The 14,717-nt window shown below is 52.9% G+C and overlaps 1 protein-coding gene across 1 annotated transcript in view; it reads left to right on the top strand.

Annotated features, from left to right (window-relative positions):
- Positions 1-388: 388 nt before the first annotated feature.
- LHX4 (LIM homeobox 4) overlaps positions 389-14,717 on the top strand; it is a gene marked incomplete at both ends in the record, with an annotated part of 41,945 nt that continues 27,616 nt past the window's right edge. The window contains one exon of the mRNA XM_080699090.1: positions 389-461. Coding sequence (XP_080555216.1) covers positions 389-461 — 73 coding nt within the window. The remainder of the gene's footprint in view (positions 462-14,717) is intronic.

Raw genomic sequence — 14,717 nt, 5'->3', positions numbered from 1 at the left:
TCCTGCGGCGGGGACGTCACGGCCGCTCCCGCAGGGCGAATGCGTCCCCGCGCCGGGGCGGCCGCGGCCTCCCGCCCGGCGCGCCAGGGGGGGAAGGGGAGGGGCGGCGCGGGGGGGCGGCGGAGAAAAGCCCGAGCCGCCGCCGCAGCGTCCCCGCGCCCCGGCATGAGCGCCGGCCCCGGAGAGCGCGGTCAGAGCGGCGGGGAGCGCGCGGGCGCGGGCGGGGCGGGCGCCGGCAGCCGGGGGGGGGCCCGGCCGGGCGCAGGGCCGCGCCGCCGCCGGCCTGCGGGGGGGCTCTCAGCGTTATTTTCAAATTTCCGAATCCAGCTCGCGGGAGCGAGCGAGAGACCTCCGCAGACGGCGACTCGCCGGCTCCGGCTCCGAGACCATGCAGAGCGCGGCCGCCCCCGCCGAGGGCGCCGTCCAGGGGCTCCCGGAGAGGCTCGGCGTGCCCCTGCAGCGTAAGCAGCCCTCCCCCGGGCCCCTTCAATCTGATAGCGGACAGCTGGCAGCCTCCGCCGGTGCGGGGCGGGCCGGGAGGGGCTGGTGCCGGGGCGCGGGGCCGGTCGCGGGGCAGGGGCGCCGGGCAGGGCGGGCAGGTGCGTGGAAGGACGGGCTCTTTGGGGACAGCCCCGGGGGTCGTGCTCCCGGAGGCCGAGGGTACCCGCCTCTCCAGCCCAGGCTCTCCTGGGAGCGCTGGGGAGGATGCTGTTTGGGGACGCCCCCGGGGTGCGAGCTGCAGGCCAGGCCGGAGGGTGAGGGTGGGCCCCGCATCGTCCCCACCCCGGGGCGGCGGTCCCCTCGGAGGACCTCCGGTGCAACTTCACCCCGGCTGGCGGGAAGTTGGAGAGCGCGTCCCCCGCCCCCGGGCAGGCGGCGTGGAAGCCCCGGCCACAGCCTCCGCGGCCGGCCAGCGCGTCTGGTGCGTCCGCAGCCGCGGTCGCCAGCGCCTGCTCCCGCGGAGGGAATCCATTCCAGCTGCCTGAGGAATGCAGAGGAGGAAGTTGTGGACTCGGGGTTCAGCCTCTGCGCGAGCGAGGGCGGGCGATCCGGGTGGCTCAGATTTGGAGGGAGGAGTGGGGGGCAGAGGTGTGTGCTCGCTTTGCTAGTAGCCCTCTAGCAAGTGAGCAAGATGGGGCTCGTTGGTCCCCATCTGGTTTCTGGGTGCATGGATGCGCGCACGCAGAGATTTGCCCGTAGAGAACCCGTCTCTCACGCCCGAGCCTAGAGTCTGCGAGACTGAATCCGTGCGGAGAGCAAAGCAGGTCCCCGGGCGTCGCGCGCAGGTGCCGGTGCTGCTAAGTTCTGCGCGGCTGGCGGGCGCCTTGGGTGGGGCGCCCCGGCACCCAGGAGAGATGCGGGGTCCCCTGCTCCGCTTGCCAAGGGGCTGCACTTCCCCCTGCGACTTCTTTAGTGGTGCTGTAGCTCTGTCCTCGGATTTTTTTTTTTTTTTTTTAAGTAAGAGCAGGCTCGCCGAGGGATTGTGACTGCCGACCAACTAGGGTGCACCAGCGCGCCCTCCTGCGCTCCGCTTCTCCATCGCAGGGTTTCTGTCCCCGCGACACCTCAAAGGGCAGGCTTCCCTGAGCTTTCTTGGGGAGTTTTGGGGAAGAGATGATAAGAGGAGATAGCTTCACCCAAGCCTCTTTGGACCATTTCTCGACTGTGTTCAACAGTTACTCTTTGTGTCGTTTTCAGACAGTTCAAACTGTTGTCAAATAGTTTCAGGTCTGTGCCTAGGGGAACTTACCGCTAAGATGCTCCGTAGAAGACCCTGGAGGAGCGAGGCTCCCGCCACCCCCCCAGGGGAGACGCCGTAGGTTCCCAGCCCCTGCACACACACACACAAACCCGGCAAAGGTGCCCAAGCCCTGAAGCTGCGGGTGGCGTGCGTGAGTGTGAGGAGCTCGCGAATGGGCAGAGATCACATGTGTGTGATTTGTGTCCTCGGCATGGCGCCCCGTGTGCCTGTGCGCAATGGCTGCAGTCAGCAGGTGGCCTGTCTGGACAGCAACCCAGTGCCCTAGGCTAAGATTTAGTGCTAAGGCACTAAATCTGGGTTCAAATGGTGGAAAACTTAATGAGGTAAAGAAAGAAACTCTCTACCTGGAGTGCCCCAGCAGGTGATGCTGTAGGAAGAGGGCCCACTCCTCCCTTTTGCCTTACCTGTGTTCTGTGACCTCAATTGAGGCCAAAATTGAGGGACCCAGTCCCTGACACCTTGAGATTTTTCTTTTCCTCCCTCCCTCCCTCCCTCCCTCCTTCCTTCCTGTTTTTTATTTTATTTTGTAAAGTATGTGTCTTGTTCCTTCTCTTGCAGCAATGGCCACTGGCTATAAACTCTTGGTGCTGGGACTGCACAGTTGGGGTGTGGTCCCACACTCATACCCAATCATCCTTTACCCAAAACCTGGACCCCAGTTGCCGAGTGCTTGGTGCCGGTGGGAGGAGGGGCAGTTGTAGAGGGTCACCCTTCGGCCTGGGGGGGGAGGGTTACCCCAGAGCCTTGGGTCCTCAAAGCTGGGGTTTGTTGGGGGTGGGGGGTAAACGGAAAACCTCTCGGGACAAGGGTCCCTCCAACCCGCCAACCTGAAGGTTGGATCCCGCCCCTCCCCCATCAGGGACAGGTTCTGTTCTTCATACCCATAAGCCACCGCAAATGAAGCACTTGGGGGGCAGGTCCAGGGACCCCCTTACCTGGGAGCCTCTGGTGCCCTGGCCTCTAGGGGCGTTTTGTTAGGATTTTAGTCCAGTTTGTTTGGGTAGCGCTGGGAATACTCCGCGCCTTCCCGGCACTCTGCCCCACGCTCCCCGGTTCTCCGGGGGAGGCGGACCGGGCTGGGAACCGCTCCGACAAGCCCCGGCCGGCCCAGCGGGCTCGGGGGCGACGGCCGAGGGCTTTGCCAGACCGGGCGGCGGAGGCTGGAGCGAGGCCGAGCAAGCCGGGGCGCAGAAGCGGGGCGCCCCCCATTTCTCTTAACCTTCGGCCTGGCCCGGCTGCCGCCCAAGGAACTTCAAACCCGCTCCCCGTCCTGGACGGCGGGGGCCTCTGCCGCGTCCGAGGGCTTTCCTGGTAGGGTTCGCTGCCCCTCTGGGCGGGTGAAGGGCTCGGAAAAGGACCTTACCTTAGAGCCGAGGCCTGGGCTACCGGGCGCACGCCGTGGGGCCGCAGCGCCCGCCTCCCTCCCTCTCCTGGCCCGGGCACAGCCGGCCTCTCTCCCGGTGGTCGTCGCCGGCCGCCCCGTCGGGGCCGGAGGGACGCCGAGGTCCAGGCCAGCGCCTCCCCGGCGTCCGCACCCGTCCTGCTGCCCCGTCGCCGGCCGAGCGCGCGGGCGAGTGTAGGACGGCGGGCCTTTTACCTGCCCTCGGCCCCGGCTTTCGCCCCGTCTCCCGGCATCTTCCCGGCTACCGAGGGAAAGGACCATGGACACCCCGGTCCTGGCTGCCGGCGGGAGGGTGCGGCCGCCCCGCCAGGAAAGGACTGCGACCGGCCGCCGCCAGCCGGCCCGCGCTCTCCGGCCTTCCCATGCATGTCCTTTAAAATGACCGCTCACGGCAGGCCGGAATGGAAACCTCGGGGTTCGCAACTTTAAGATAAATTAAAAAAAATAATTTTGTATATTGTCGGTTCTGGGTGAAGGACTTCTTTGGGCCGCCCGTTCCTCCCCTCCCGGGGCGCCTTCGGGGGCGTCACAAACCCTGGCCCCCGCGGCCTCTGTCGTCCTGCGGGGATGCTTCTTCCCGGCCCAAACTTCTCTTACACTCGGGTGCGCGCCCCTTGTATCGGGTGCACGAAAAAATATATGTGTATGTGGAGGAAGGCGAGATTCTATCCGATTCCGGCGCCGCAGACCTCCCTGCCTCCCCCGCCAGATTTTCTCAGGCAGAACCCGTTTTAAAGGTCAGGGGGCCTCCCCCGCCGGCTGCTTTCAGCCTAGTGGGTCCTCGCGTGTAGGATTCCGCCCCAGCCCGGGGAATTTGGAGAGACCGGGGTGACCGCGCCTGGCCTCCCGGTGGACACGACCTCGGCCGAGGCCACAGAGTGGGCAGCCGAGGGCGCCGTGCGCTCGGGTGCACAATGGAGTCCGGATGGCGAGCTGGCGGGCGAGGGGCAAGGGTCTACACTGAGCTGAGACGGGCCGGGGATGAGGGGCGGGACCGAGAAGAGGGACCCGGACCTAAGAGTTTGTTCCCTCGCTCCGTCGGGGTCCCGGCTCCCCGAAAACCGAGCCCGGAGGGGCTGCGCGGGGCTGGGCGGCTGCGTCCTCGGGTCTGGGGGCGACCTGCGCGCCCTCCCGGCGACCCGGCAGGGTGCCCTCGCCCCGTGGCCAGCGCCGGCCTGGGCGGCCCGGCAGGAGAGGCGGGGGTCTCAGCGAGCCTTTGCTTAGCCCCTGCCCGGCGCTCGCTCCAGGCGGGGCTGGGATTTGGGGGGACCGCGCGTGGGGGTCTCCCCGGGACAGCCGGGCAGAGGTCCCGCCCGGGAAGGCACGAGCGAGGCGCCTCGGCCCTTTCCCTCTGCCCACCTCGCGTCCTGTGCGGGTTCCCGGCCTGGGCTTACTCTCCCGGGCAGCCCCGAGGTCAGGCTGACCCGGGACCGGCCAGCCTGCGACCCGTTTCGTGCCCCTGGGAGCGGCGGCAGCGACCTTTCCGGAGGAGAGGCGCGGACGCGCGCCAGCGTCGAAACCCCCTTCGCGCCCCCTGCCCAGCCTGCGCCCAGCTTTTGCAAGGGCCGCCCGCTGTTTCGGGGTGGGGGGAGCGGCTCCCCTTCTCTGGGGAGCGGGGGGGGGGGCGGCGGTCGGCGCCCGAGCGAGCGTCCCGTCGGTTCCGGACGCCCGGGGGCTTTCGACCGCCCGCTCTGCCCCCCAGCTTTGCCGACCCCCAAGATTGCTGGAAACCCGCAGGGCCTGGAGTCGAGGTCTCTACCAGAGCAGCGGGGGGGGGGGGGTTAATTCCGCTGCGCCCGGGGAGGCTGGCCGGGGCGGGGGCCGCGCGGAGGGGCCGCGGCTGCCCAGGACCAGCGCGGACTGCGCTCCGTGCCGCTCAGGGCTGCTGTCCCCAAGACGGGACCCTTTTCTTTATTTCCATTTTCTGTTTTTCTTTCTTCTTTTTTTAACTTGAGGCAACTGGACAAATGTGTCAAGCGAATGGAAAGAGTAAAACTAATGAAAAAGAATTGCTAGGAGAGCCGGGGAGGGTAAAACTGGGGGTGGCAGGCCGGCGTTGGGGAAGGATGAAGGTGCGGGGATTAGCGCAGTGGCACCCTCGGCTCGCCGGGGGCATGGCCCACAGCTCTGCAAATACCTACCCCGGCGGCTCTAAAAAATCGAGCCCTGGAACAGGTGAGGTGGGGGTCGGGTAGGCGGGAGACGGGCAAAGCAATTTCTTCCCACTGAGTAGACAAAAACCCACCAAAGGTCCGCTTTGTATTGGGAACCCCGACCTGGTGACCCAGCGGCCAGGTGTAGACAGCCTCGAGTCCTAAATGTTTGCATCGTCTTAACTTCCCTTTCGACAGGGATTTGAGCGCCCTTTCACTCTGTCTTACAGTCAATTAGTGATTACTTAGCGCGCATTAGGGGGGTCCCGGAGCTGTGGAGGAGACGAGCGCGGGGAGGTCGCCCTGGTAGACCGCAGGGATGGAAAATTAGTTAACCCGGATTAACCGGTTCCTGCTCTTCCCGTGGTTAAGAAATCTCTTTTGAGCCTCTTGTTTGGGAGGCAAGAATGGGGGATATTTGGTAGGTTTCTTCCTTTGGAAAACTGTGTCCTCTCCCAGTTGAAGAACTGTGAATGGGGGAGGGCGCGTGGAGTTGGACGAAAGGTCCTTGTGTCACTTATTGCAATTAGGAAAATTTATCAGGAACGAGAAGCTTTGGAACGCACAGAAACTTGGAACCAGTTTAGCTGCCGAGAGGCTGAAAAGAGCAGTGTTAGCCACTTTGGGAAACCAAGGTTGGAGGGAGAGGGAAGAGGCAAACTGCGGCAGCCCGCGGCACTCGGGCACTGCCGCCTGGTGGGTGGCTGGGTCTGGAGATGGCCGGATCCCCGGGTGGGGGGAATGACTTCTGCAAAGATTTTCTGCCTTCTCTCCCTTCCCAGAGTGGGCGTTGACAATGCCCATAAACACAGCCGGCTGGGTGGCACGTAGGCGGCCCTCTTTTTGTCCTTCTCCTCTACCTGTCTTTGTGAGTGAAAGCTTTGTGGATAGGAGCTAGGAACTGGGCAGGGATTCGCAGCGCAGGGTTGTGTTTCTGTTGTCGGGTTGTGTTTTTGTTTTGGAGGTCAGGTCGGGTGTGCTGCAGCCTGCAGGGCCGAGAGCCTTGGGAGGGGCAGTACAGGTGCGGGATGTAAGACCCTGGAGCTGGGCTCCCATTGTTTGTGGCAGGAAGAAACCCACTTAAAGATAGATGCGACTGGGAGGTTTTACTTCTTTCAATCTTTAGTTTCCTGGACTCCCTGATTACAGAGAACACAAACCAACCATTTGCGGGCACCGTCGTTGGGGGTAGGTGGACCGTTGGACTTAAATGGCAAAATAGAAAATGGAGTCTCCCTTGGAAAACGTGCTTCTGGTTAACTGTATTTGTGGGCAAATGGATACTCATCCTGAGAGGTGAGTCCTGGCTCCTGTGGTCATTTTTGGTGGATTTCTATCCTCGGTCTCCCCACCCCCTTCGCTGTCAGCCTGGGTTAAGCCACAGATGTTTTACTGTGGTACTTCACCTCCCCAAATGCCTTTAAAGTATAATTTGCTTTAATTATAATGTTAGAGGGTAAAGGGATTGGTTCTGGGAATAGCTTAATAGAGATAAAACTTGCAGCCAAATTAATTGAAAGTTTCTTCTGATGAGGGAGAGGTTGCCAAACACATGGAGTACTGCTACGGAAGGAGGCATAGGGAGGCGACGTGGTGGAGATTTAGCAGTGATTAGATGTGAAAATGGAGTGGAAATGGAGACGTGGCTGCAGCCTTTCCACACACCCGCACGGACCCGCCGAGTGTAATTTGTGGTTTTATTTGCAATTACTGAGGATATTCCCGATCCCACCGAGGGATCCTAATTCTATGTCAGTTTATCATCTGGAAGAGAATCCTGTCCCTGCAGACACACAGCGACATCCTCTACTTTGTTACTTAGATTCCTTCCACTGGAATATTCTCAGAATTACAGACTTGCAGTGGTAATGTCAGAATGAACTCCAGAACACTTCTCTAAAGTTTAATTTAATACAAAAATTTTTATCGGTGCATTGTATTCATACATCATAATGGGGTTAAAAAAAAAACCTTCCAAAACACTTTTGAATCAGCTCCTTTATTGAAGAAGTTACTCTTTTTGAAATAAGTGGGAAAAGGACAAAGGAGACTTTCAAAGGGACCCGGACCATCAAGTAAAATAGTAGAAGCCGTGTGGGAAAGACCCAGGAAGGGAAGTGAAGGGGAAGGACAGCTCTAGGTGTGGTCATGTCTGTCTGATGTCTTCTAGCTGCTAGTCAATTGTCAGAAAAAAACAGAAAAAAAATAAACAACCACCAAGAAATTAGATAAGATGCTACAAATTGATGTATCTATGTAAGTGGATATAATTATGATAGAGAATATTATTTATTTTAAACATGATACCAATATTTTAAATTAGAATTAAAAAAATTTTGTGGCCGACACAGCTCTCTCTGTTTAATGGTGCCATCACAACACAAAATGCCTCCCCGTTTACTGTCAGTCTGGCTTTAGCCACAGATGTTTTACTGTGGTACCTCACCCCTAAATGTCTTTAAGGTAGAATTTGTTTTTATTTTAATCTTAGGGGGTTAAGGGATTGGTTCTTGGAATTGCTTAATAGAGATTAAATTAGCAGGTGCAATAAAAAATATTTTTTCCGGTACTGGGGGTGAAACCCCAGGGGTATTCTACCTCTGAGCTACACCCCCAGCCCTATTTTTTTATTCTTTATTTTGAAACAGGGTCTCAGTAAGTTGCAGAGGGCCTCAAGAAGTAGCTGAGGCTGGTCGCGAACCCAGATCCTCCTGTCTCAGCCTCCCAAATGCTGGGATTACAAGCATGTGCCACCATGCCCAGCTAATAATTTTTTTTTTAAGTTTTAAGTTTTTAAGTATTAATACTGGAATGTTGTGTGCTGTAGTATTGCATGTAACAATGATGATGGTGATGACGATGGTGGTGGTGGTGGTTGGTACTGGGGATTGAATCCGAGGATATTCTACCCCTGATTTATACCCATAGCTACTCTGTGTTATTTATTTATTTATTTATTTATTTATTTATTTATTTATTTACATTTTGAAGCAAGGTCTTACTTAATTGCTTAGGCTGTCCTCAAGCCTGCAATCCCCTTGTCTCAGCCTCCCAAGTACTGGGATTTCAGGCATGCACCACCATGCCTGGCTGAGATTATTCTTGCTAGCTTATGAAAATCACTTTGGAGATTTCATAAGACATTTCAGAAAATTATGTTATGGTCTCTTTAAAACACCCTGGTCTAGGACTGGAGATGTAGCTTAGTGGTAGAGTGCTTGCCTGGCATGCATGAAGTCCTGGGTTCAATCCCCAAGTAACACAAACACACAATGAAAGCATAAAAAACTGTATTTTTCAATAAAAACCAAATGTCTTTAATGAGTGCTAAAGCGCTAAGAAGAGGAGGGAGACATCACACCTATCTTGTGACTCTGGGTCTGAGATTGAATTCAACGGGTTTCTATCTCTGACCTATACCACAGCCTTATTTTATTTTATTTTTGAAACAGGGTCTTGCTAAGTTCCTGAGGGTCTCACTACGTTGCCGAGCCTTTTAGAAATCAGCTTCCCTCTCTGCTGCTCAGGGACTGTGGGTCGGTATCTGTGCCCCACTGCCCTGGTCCCTCCTCCCACGTGGGAAGGAGCGGGAGGTTGGAGAAAAACGTCTGCGGGATGTTTCAGTTGGGTGTTTCCTTAAGGTTACATTTACTTCACAGGCAGTTGTCAAATCATCAGTAAAGAAACCTGAATTAAATAAATAAATAAATAAAATGTTTTGGGAGATATACATCAGCCAAATATTAAGACAGAGCTCAAGAAATTACTGATTCCTGGAGTAAAATCATCTGCAAAGGATCTGGGGAGAAAGTCCGAGGGAAGAGAGAGAGAGAGAGAGAGAGAGAAAAGAAAAGAGAAGAGGAGAAGAGAGAGGAGAGGAGAGGAGAGAAAGAGGAGAGGGGAAAGGAGAGAAAGGAAAGAAGGATCAGGAGGAGGGAAGAGGAGAGAGGGGAGATAGGGGAGGAGAGGAGAAGAGAGGAGAGAAGAGAGAGGAGAGAGTGCTCTTGCACGCACTAGTGGAAGCCTGGGTCTTCAGTCAGCTAACCCCAATCAGCTCCCAACTGAGAGCCCTTGGGAAAGCCCTTTATTCTCATAACACTTAAATGTAGACAGCGTCCACTTCACAGGGCGATTAGGAGTAAGTGATCATGGATAGTTGGGAGAACTTGACAGGTTCAGAGAGCTGGTGATTAAGGTGTTTAGATGAGAATCCTGTTCCCATTTGCAGCTGGAGCCAGCCGGGCATTTCTCTGCCAAAGAAGAGGGCCAAGTCCAGTAAGTAGAAGTATTATTGGGTCTGCAGACAGGGAACCCTGGATACATCTCCCATGTATCCAGACTCCCTTAAGAAAAATCTTGTCCTAAGCATTAGGCTACCAAGTCAAAATATGAAAAAAAAAAAAAAGGATTTCTATTTGTCTAAATGGTAGTTAAAAATGTCTCATAAGACTCTCACATCCTGGTGCTACGTTCAGCTTTAAATTTTACAAAATATTAACCTGGTCTCAGAGCATAGTCAAATGAACATTATTCCTATAAGTACAAGAGAGCTTAGTTTTAAAAATATTAAAGTAAGTCAGGCGTGGTGGTGTACACTGGTAATCCCAGTACTTGGGAGGCTGAGGCAGGAGGATGTCAGGTTCATGGCCAGCCTCAGCTACTTAGTGAGGCTCTCTGCAACTTTGTGAGACCCTGTTTCAAAATAAAGAATAAAAAAATAGAGTTGGGGGTATGGCTTGGAGGTAGAATGCCCCTGGGTTCAATCTCCAGTTCTGAAAAAAAATTAAAGTAAGTCAGGCTCAGCGGCACAGGCCTGTAATCTCAGTGCTTGGGAGGTTCTGAGGATCAGAGGAGGATTGAAGATTGGAGGCTAACCTCAGCGAGACCCTAGCAATTTAGTGAAACTCTTTCAAATTAGATATTAAAAAGGGCTGTGGGTATAGATCAAGAGAAGAATGTCACGGGGTTCAAGCTTCACGACCAAAAATTTAAAAACTAAAGTGGTGCACCAGCACCAAGATTCCAGTGGGGACATTTGAAACTGACTCGCTTTCCCAGGAAGGCACACCTTCTCAAGTGCACCTTGGAAGCCACTGTAACTATGTTGTTCTAGCTGTAAGACTCGGAAACGGAATTGTTTTTTCCTTCACTCTGTTGCTCTTCGGTGGCCAAGGAGAGAGAAAATGCCATTTTTCAAAGAATTAAAATCGATCAAACAAACACGGACCCTTTGTGAAGTGCCTTGTGGTGGCCCCTGGTTCCTTGAGAAATGAAAAATCAAAATGTGAGCAGGTAATAAGAATGCCCAGCTCTCCATCAGAGGGCTGTAAGCAACGCAGGCTGTCCAGTCCACATCCAGCCCCTGGGTTTCCTCTACCTCCCGGCTTCCTGAAACTTCTCATGGAGAAATTTGGAATCTTAAAAATGGGCTGAACCCATTTCCTGGTGGGCCGCTTTGGAAACAAGCTTAGTGACTTCAAGGGCAGGTTTTAGGAGCTTCCTTGATACAGAAGTAGATTATGACTGTAATCAAAGGGTCTGTAGTCACTTCTTCTCAAATAAGAAAGGTTAATTTTCCTTAGGACATCTACATGTCTCTATGACATCTGAGTGCTGGCAGCCTCCAGGGTTCATTTGAGCCCAGGCCACGCTGAGCTGGCAGCGGAGTGAGCAGGTCAGGCGGCCCCACCCCTGCGACTTCACCACTCACGGATGGGGAGGGTCCACACTCTGGTGAATTTGTCCTAGTTCTGTGGCCAGATTTCTTTATTCTAAAGAGACTGAGCCCTTGCAATGTGGCATTATTTCTATTCATTGGGCAGGGCGATGTTAATTAGACAGGGTGAACGTCTGGGCATCTTAGAAAAGAGGAGGTGGAGCCAGGTTTTGAGTGTTTGGATGAGGTTAGGGAGTAATGAGCTATGAAATAAATTTATTTTGGTGGCACCAGGGGTTGAACTAGGGGTGTTCTACCTCCAAGCTACACCCCCAGTCCTACTTTATTTTAATTTTGAAACAAGGTCTCGCCAAGTCATTGAGGGTCTTGTTATGTTGCTGAGGCTGGTCTTGAGCCCGTGATCCTCCTATCTCTGCCTCCCAACTTCTGGGATTACAGGCATTCGCCACCTTATTAGACAGCACCAAAGGGGTGCGAGCAATTTGGACTGTCACAGACTACAGAGGATCTCTGGATCTCCTCTGCCTCCCAGCTTCCTGAAACCTCTCATGGAAGAATTTGCGATCTTAAAAATGAGCCCATTTCTTGACATAATTCTGATACACATTAAATATATAAATTCTTGACATAATTCTGGTATACATTAAATGTATTTCCTGAATTAATTTTGATACACATTAAATATATAAATTAATCTTGCTGCTGGCTGGCCAGGAGGAAGTGGAGAAGCCCAGACAGTGCTAGAGCAGAGCTGGGGGTCTTCCACTCGCCAGCTGATATGACCACAGCATAGCAATAACCGACATGTGTTATTATCCTCACTTTAGAGATAAGAAAGCCAAGACTCAAGGTTTGGTCATTTGTCCATGATCACATTAGGATCTGAATGTAGGTCCGACTCCAATCTGTAAAGAGCTTGGCAGATCTGAAGATTTTCAGGCCCACACTCTACACAGAACTGAAATTTTTCAAGTTCATGCAATATTTTTGAACTCTTAAAAATACAGGAGAAATATTTGAAGAATTGTTTCTGCTTTCCCCTAGCTTCCTACTCCCCCACCCCCGTCTCCCTGCTGCTTCAGCACTGGACAGCTCCCGCGTCCACACCGGCTTCCTTTCCACAAAACTTAACTTCAGAAGAACTGAGCTGGGCTTGGTGGTGCACGCTTGTAATCCCAGCATTTGGGAGGCTGAGACGGGAGGATCGCAGTTCGAGGACAGCCTCGGCTATTACTTAGTGAGGTTCTTTACAACTCAGTGAGACTCTTTCAAAATAAAGAATAAAAAATAGGGCTGGGAGTGTAGCTTGAAGGCAGAATGCCCCTGGGTTCCATCTCCAGTACTGAAAGAAGAAGAAGAAGAAGAAGAAGAAGGAGGAGGAGGAGGAGGAGGAGGAGGAGGAGGAGGAGGAGGAGCTCCTCTGTGCCAGGGTGGCAATGGCTCGGCTTGTGCATGAAGATGTGTGTGTACAAGTATCTGTGGTATATGTGTGTGTGCTTGTGTACCTGTGAGGATGTGTATGTGTTTGTGCTATATGTGTGTGCCTTTCTTTGAGCATGCGCGTGTCCTCTACCTCTTTTATTCTAAAACATCCAGATGTTCACTTTTTTTTTTTTTCAGAACTGGTGATCAAACCCAGGGGCATTCTACTTCTGAGCTACACCAGCCCAGTTTTGTATTTTTTTTTTTTTTTTTTTTTTTGCGGGTCTGGGGTGGAACCCAGGGGCATTTGACCTCCGAGCTACACTCCCTGCCTTATTTTTTATTTTTTATTTTGAAATTGGTCTCACTGAGTTGCAGAGGGTCTCACTAAGTAGCTGAGGCTGTCTGCGAACCGCGATCCTCCGGTCTCAGCCTCCCGAATGCTGGGATTACAAGCGTGTGCCACCACGCCCGGCTTGTATTCTCTATTTTGAAACAGGGTCTCACTAAGCTGCGGAGGGCTTCACTAAGTAGCTGAGGCTGGCCACTAACTGCGATCCTCCTGTCTCAGCCTCCTAAATACTGTTATTTAAAGTGTGCGCCGCCATGCCCGGTGATGTTAACCCTTTCAAATGAACATCACTTTACCCAGTGAATAGCAGGTAATGGCACATTATAAGGGCTCAGTCTCTTTGGAATAAAAAAATCTGTGCAAATGTTTGTATGTATATGAGTGTGGCGTGTGTGTGTGCGTGCGTGCATGTGTGTGTGTTTTGCTGGCAATTGAACCCAGGGGCATTCTACCTCCATGGTTTGCCCCAGATTTATTCTTTTACTTGGAAACAGTCTTGCTGAGAGCCTCACTAAGTTGTTGAGGCTGGCTTCAGACCTGCAATCCTTCTGTCTCTGCCTCTCAAGTACTGGGATTGCTGGCGTGCACCACCACGCCTGACTGTATCTTTGTTTATTTGCGATTCCGTGGGTATATGTGGTCTGTGTATGTAAGTGCGTGTATATGTGTTGAATGTGTGTATGTGTGTGAGGGTGTCTGCGTGGCAGCGAGGGTGTCCTCAGTGTGCACATGCAGGGGCTCTCCCTGTGGGCTCAGGTCTGTGCCTTGAGCCCCATCTCTGAAAAAGGCCTGGGAGGCTCTGGCGGGCCCTGCCAGCGCAGGGCGGGGCGCTGGAGGGCGGTTCCGTGTCTCCATCGACCCCCTGGCTGCTCCTGGGGCACTGCTGTTCGGCCTCCCCAGCCCTGGGATTACAGGTGTGCGCCACCACGCCCGGCTATCTGAAGTGAAAACTTTCCTCAGCTTCCCGGGGGCTGAGCTTATAGATCAAGTTCTGTCTTTAGGGACTCCAAGGATCTGCTTAAATTCCAGTTTTTCTTTCTTTCTTTTTTATTGGTACATTGTCGTCATACATCTTAAAGGGGTACAAGATGGTAGAGGCATAGATGATAAGTTTAACTACTCTTAAGAGATAATTAAGTTTTACAATTAAATCTAATTGTAAAATGACATATTTTTAGAAAAATAAAATTTAAAAATTATTAAAGGAAGTTGAAATCATAATTATTATATTTAATGATAAGAGGTTTAAAATAAAACCTCAAAGCCGGGTGTGGTGGCGCACGCTTGTAATTTCAGCATTTGGGAGGCTGAGACAGGAGGATCGCGGTTCACAGACAGCCTCAGCTACTTAGTGAGGCCCTTTGCAACTCAGTGAGACCCTGTTTCAAAATAGAGAACAAAATATAGGGCTGGGGGTGATAAATAAAATAAAATATAAAATAAAACCTCAGCTTTCATGTAAGTATGAGTGTTAGAAAATTAGTGTTAGCTGTGGAAACTTGTTTAGTATTTTTCACTAATAAATTTTTATTTTATCTATTTTATTTTTTATTGGTGCATTGTAGTCATGCATCTTAATGGCGTACAGTATGGTAGAGGCATACATGCACAGATCACTCACTTAGCCCTTCCCTAGTTCCTACCCCATTCCCTTCCCCAAAAATTCCAGTTTTAATGTGGGATTTTATGATATTAAGTATGTGTGAAATAAATAGACCTTATAGGGATTTGACCCTCTTTCCCCTTGGAAATTTTAATTGCAACTTTATTTTTGGTAGGAAACCTATTTGACCTCTGCCCTGTTTAGACATTGTAAAATAATATCAATAATAGCAACAGTTTATTATAGGTAAATAAAGAAAGGCTTACAGTGTTGTTCTTTGAAAACCCTCTCGTGTCCATTTCTCATAATCACAGGGCCCTGTAGCCTGAGTCTGAGTCGTGGGCCT

The sequence above is a fragment of the Muscardinus avellanarius genome (genome assembly GCF_963383645.1).
Source record: "Muscardinus avellanarius genome assembly, chromosome: 7".
Taxonomy (NCBI): domain Eukaryota; kingdom Metazoa; phylum Chordata; class Mammalia; order Rodentia; family Gliridae; genus Muscardinus; species Muscardinus avellanarius.
This window is presented reverse-complemented; position numbering and strand designations above follow the sequence as displayed.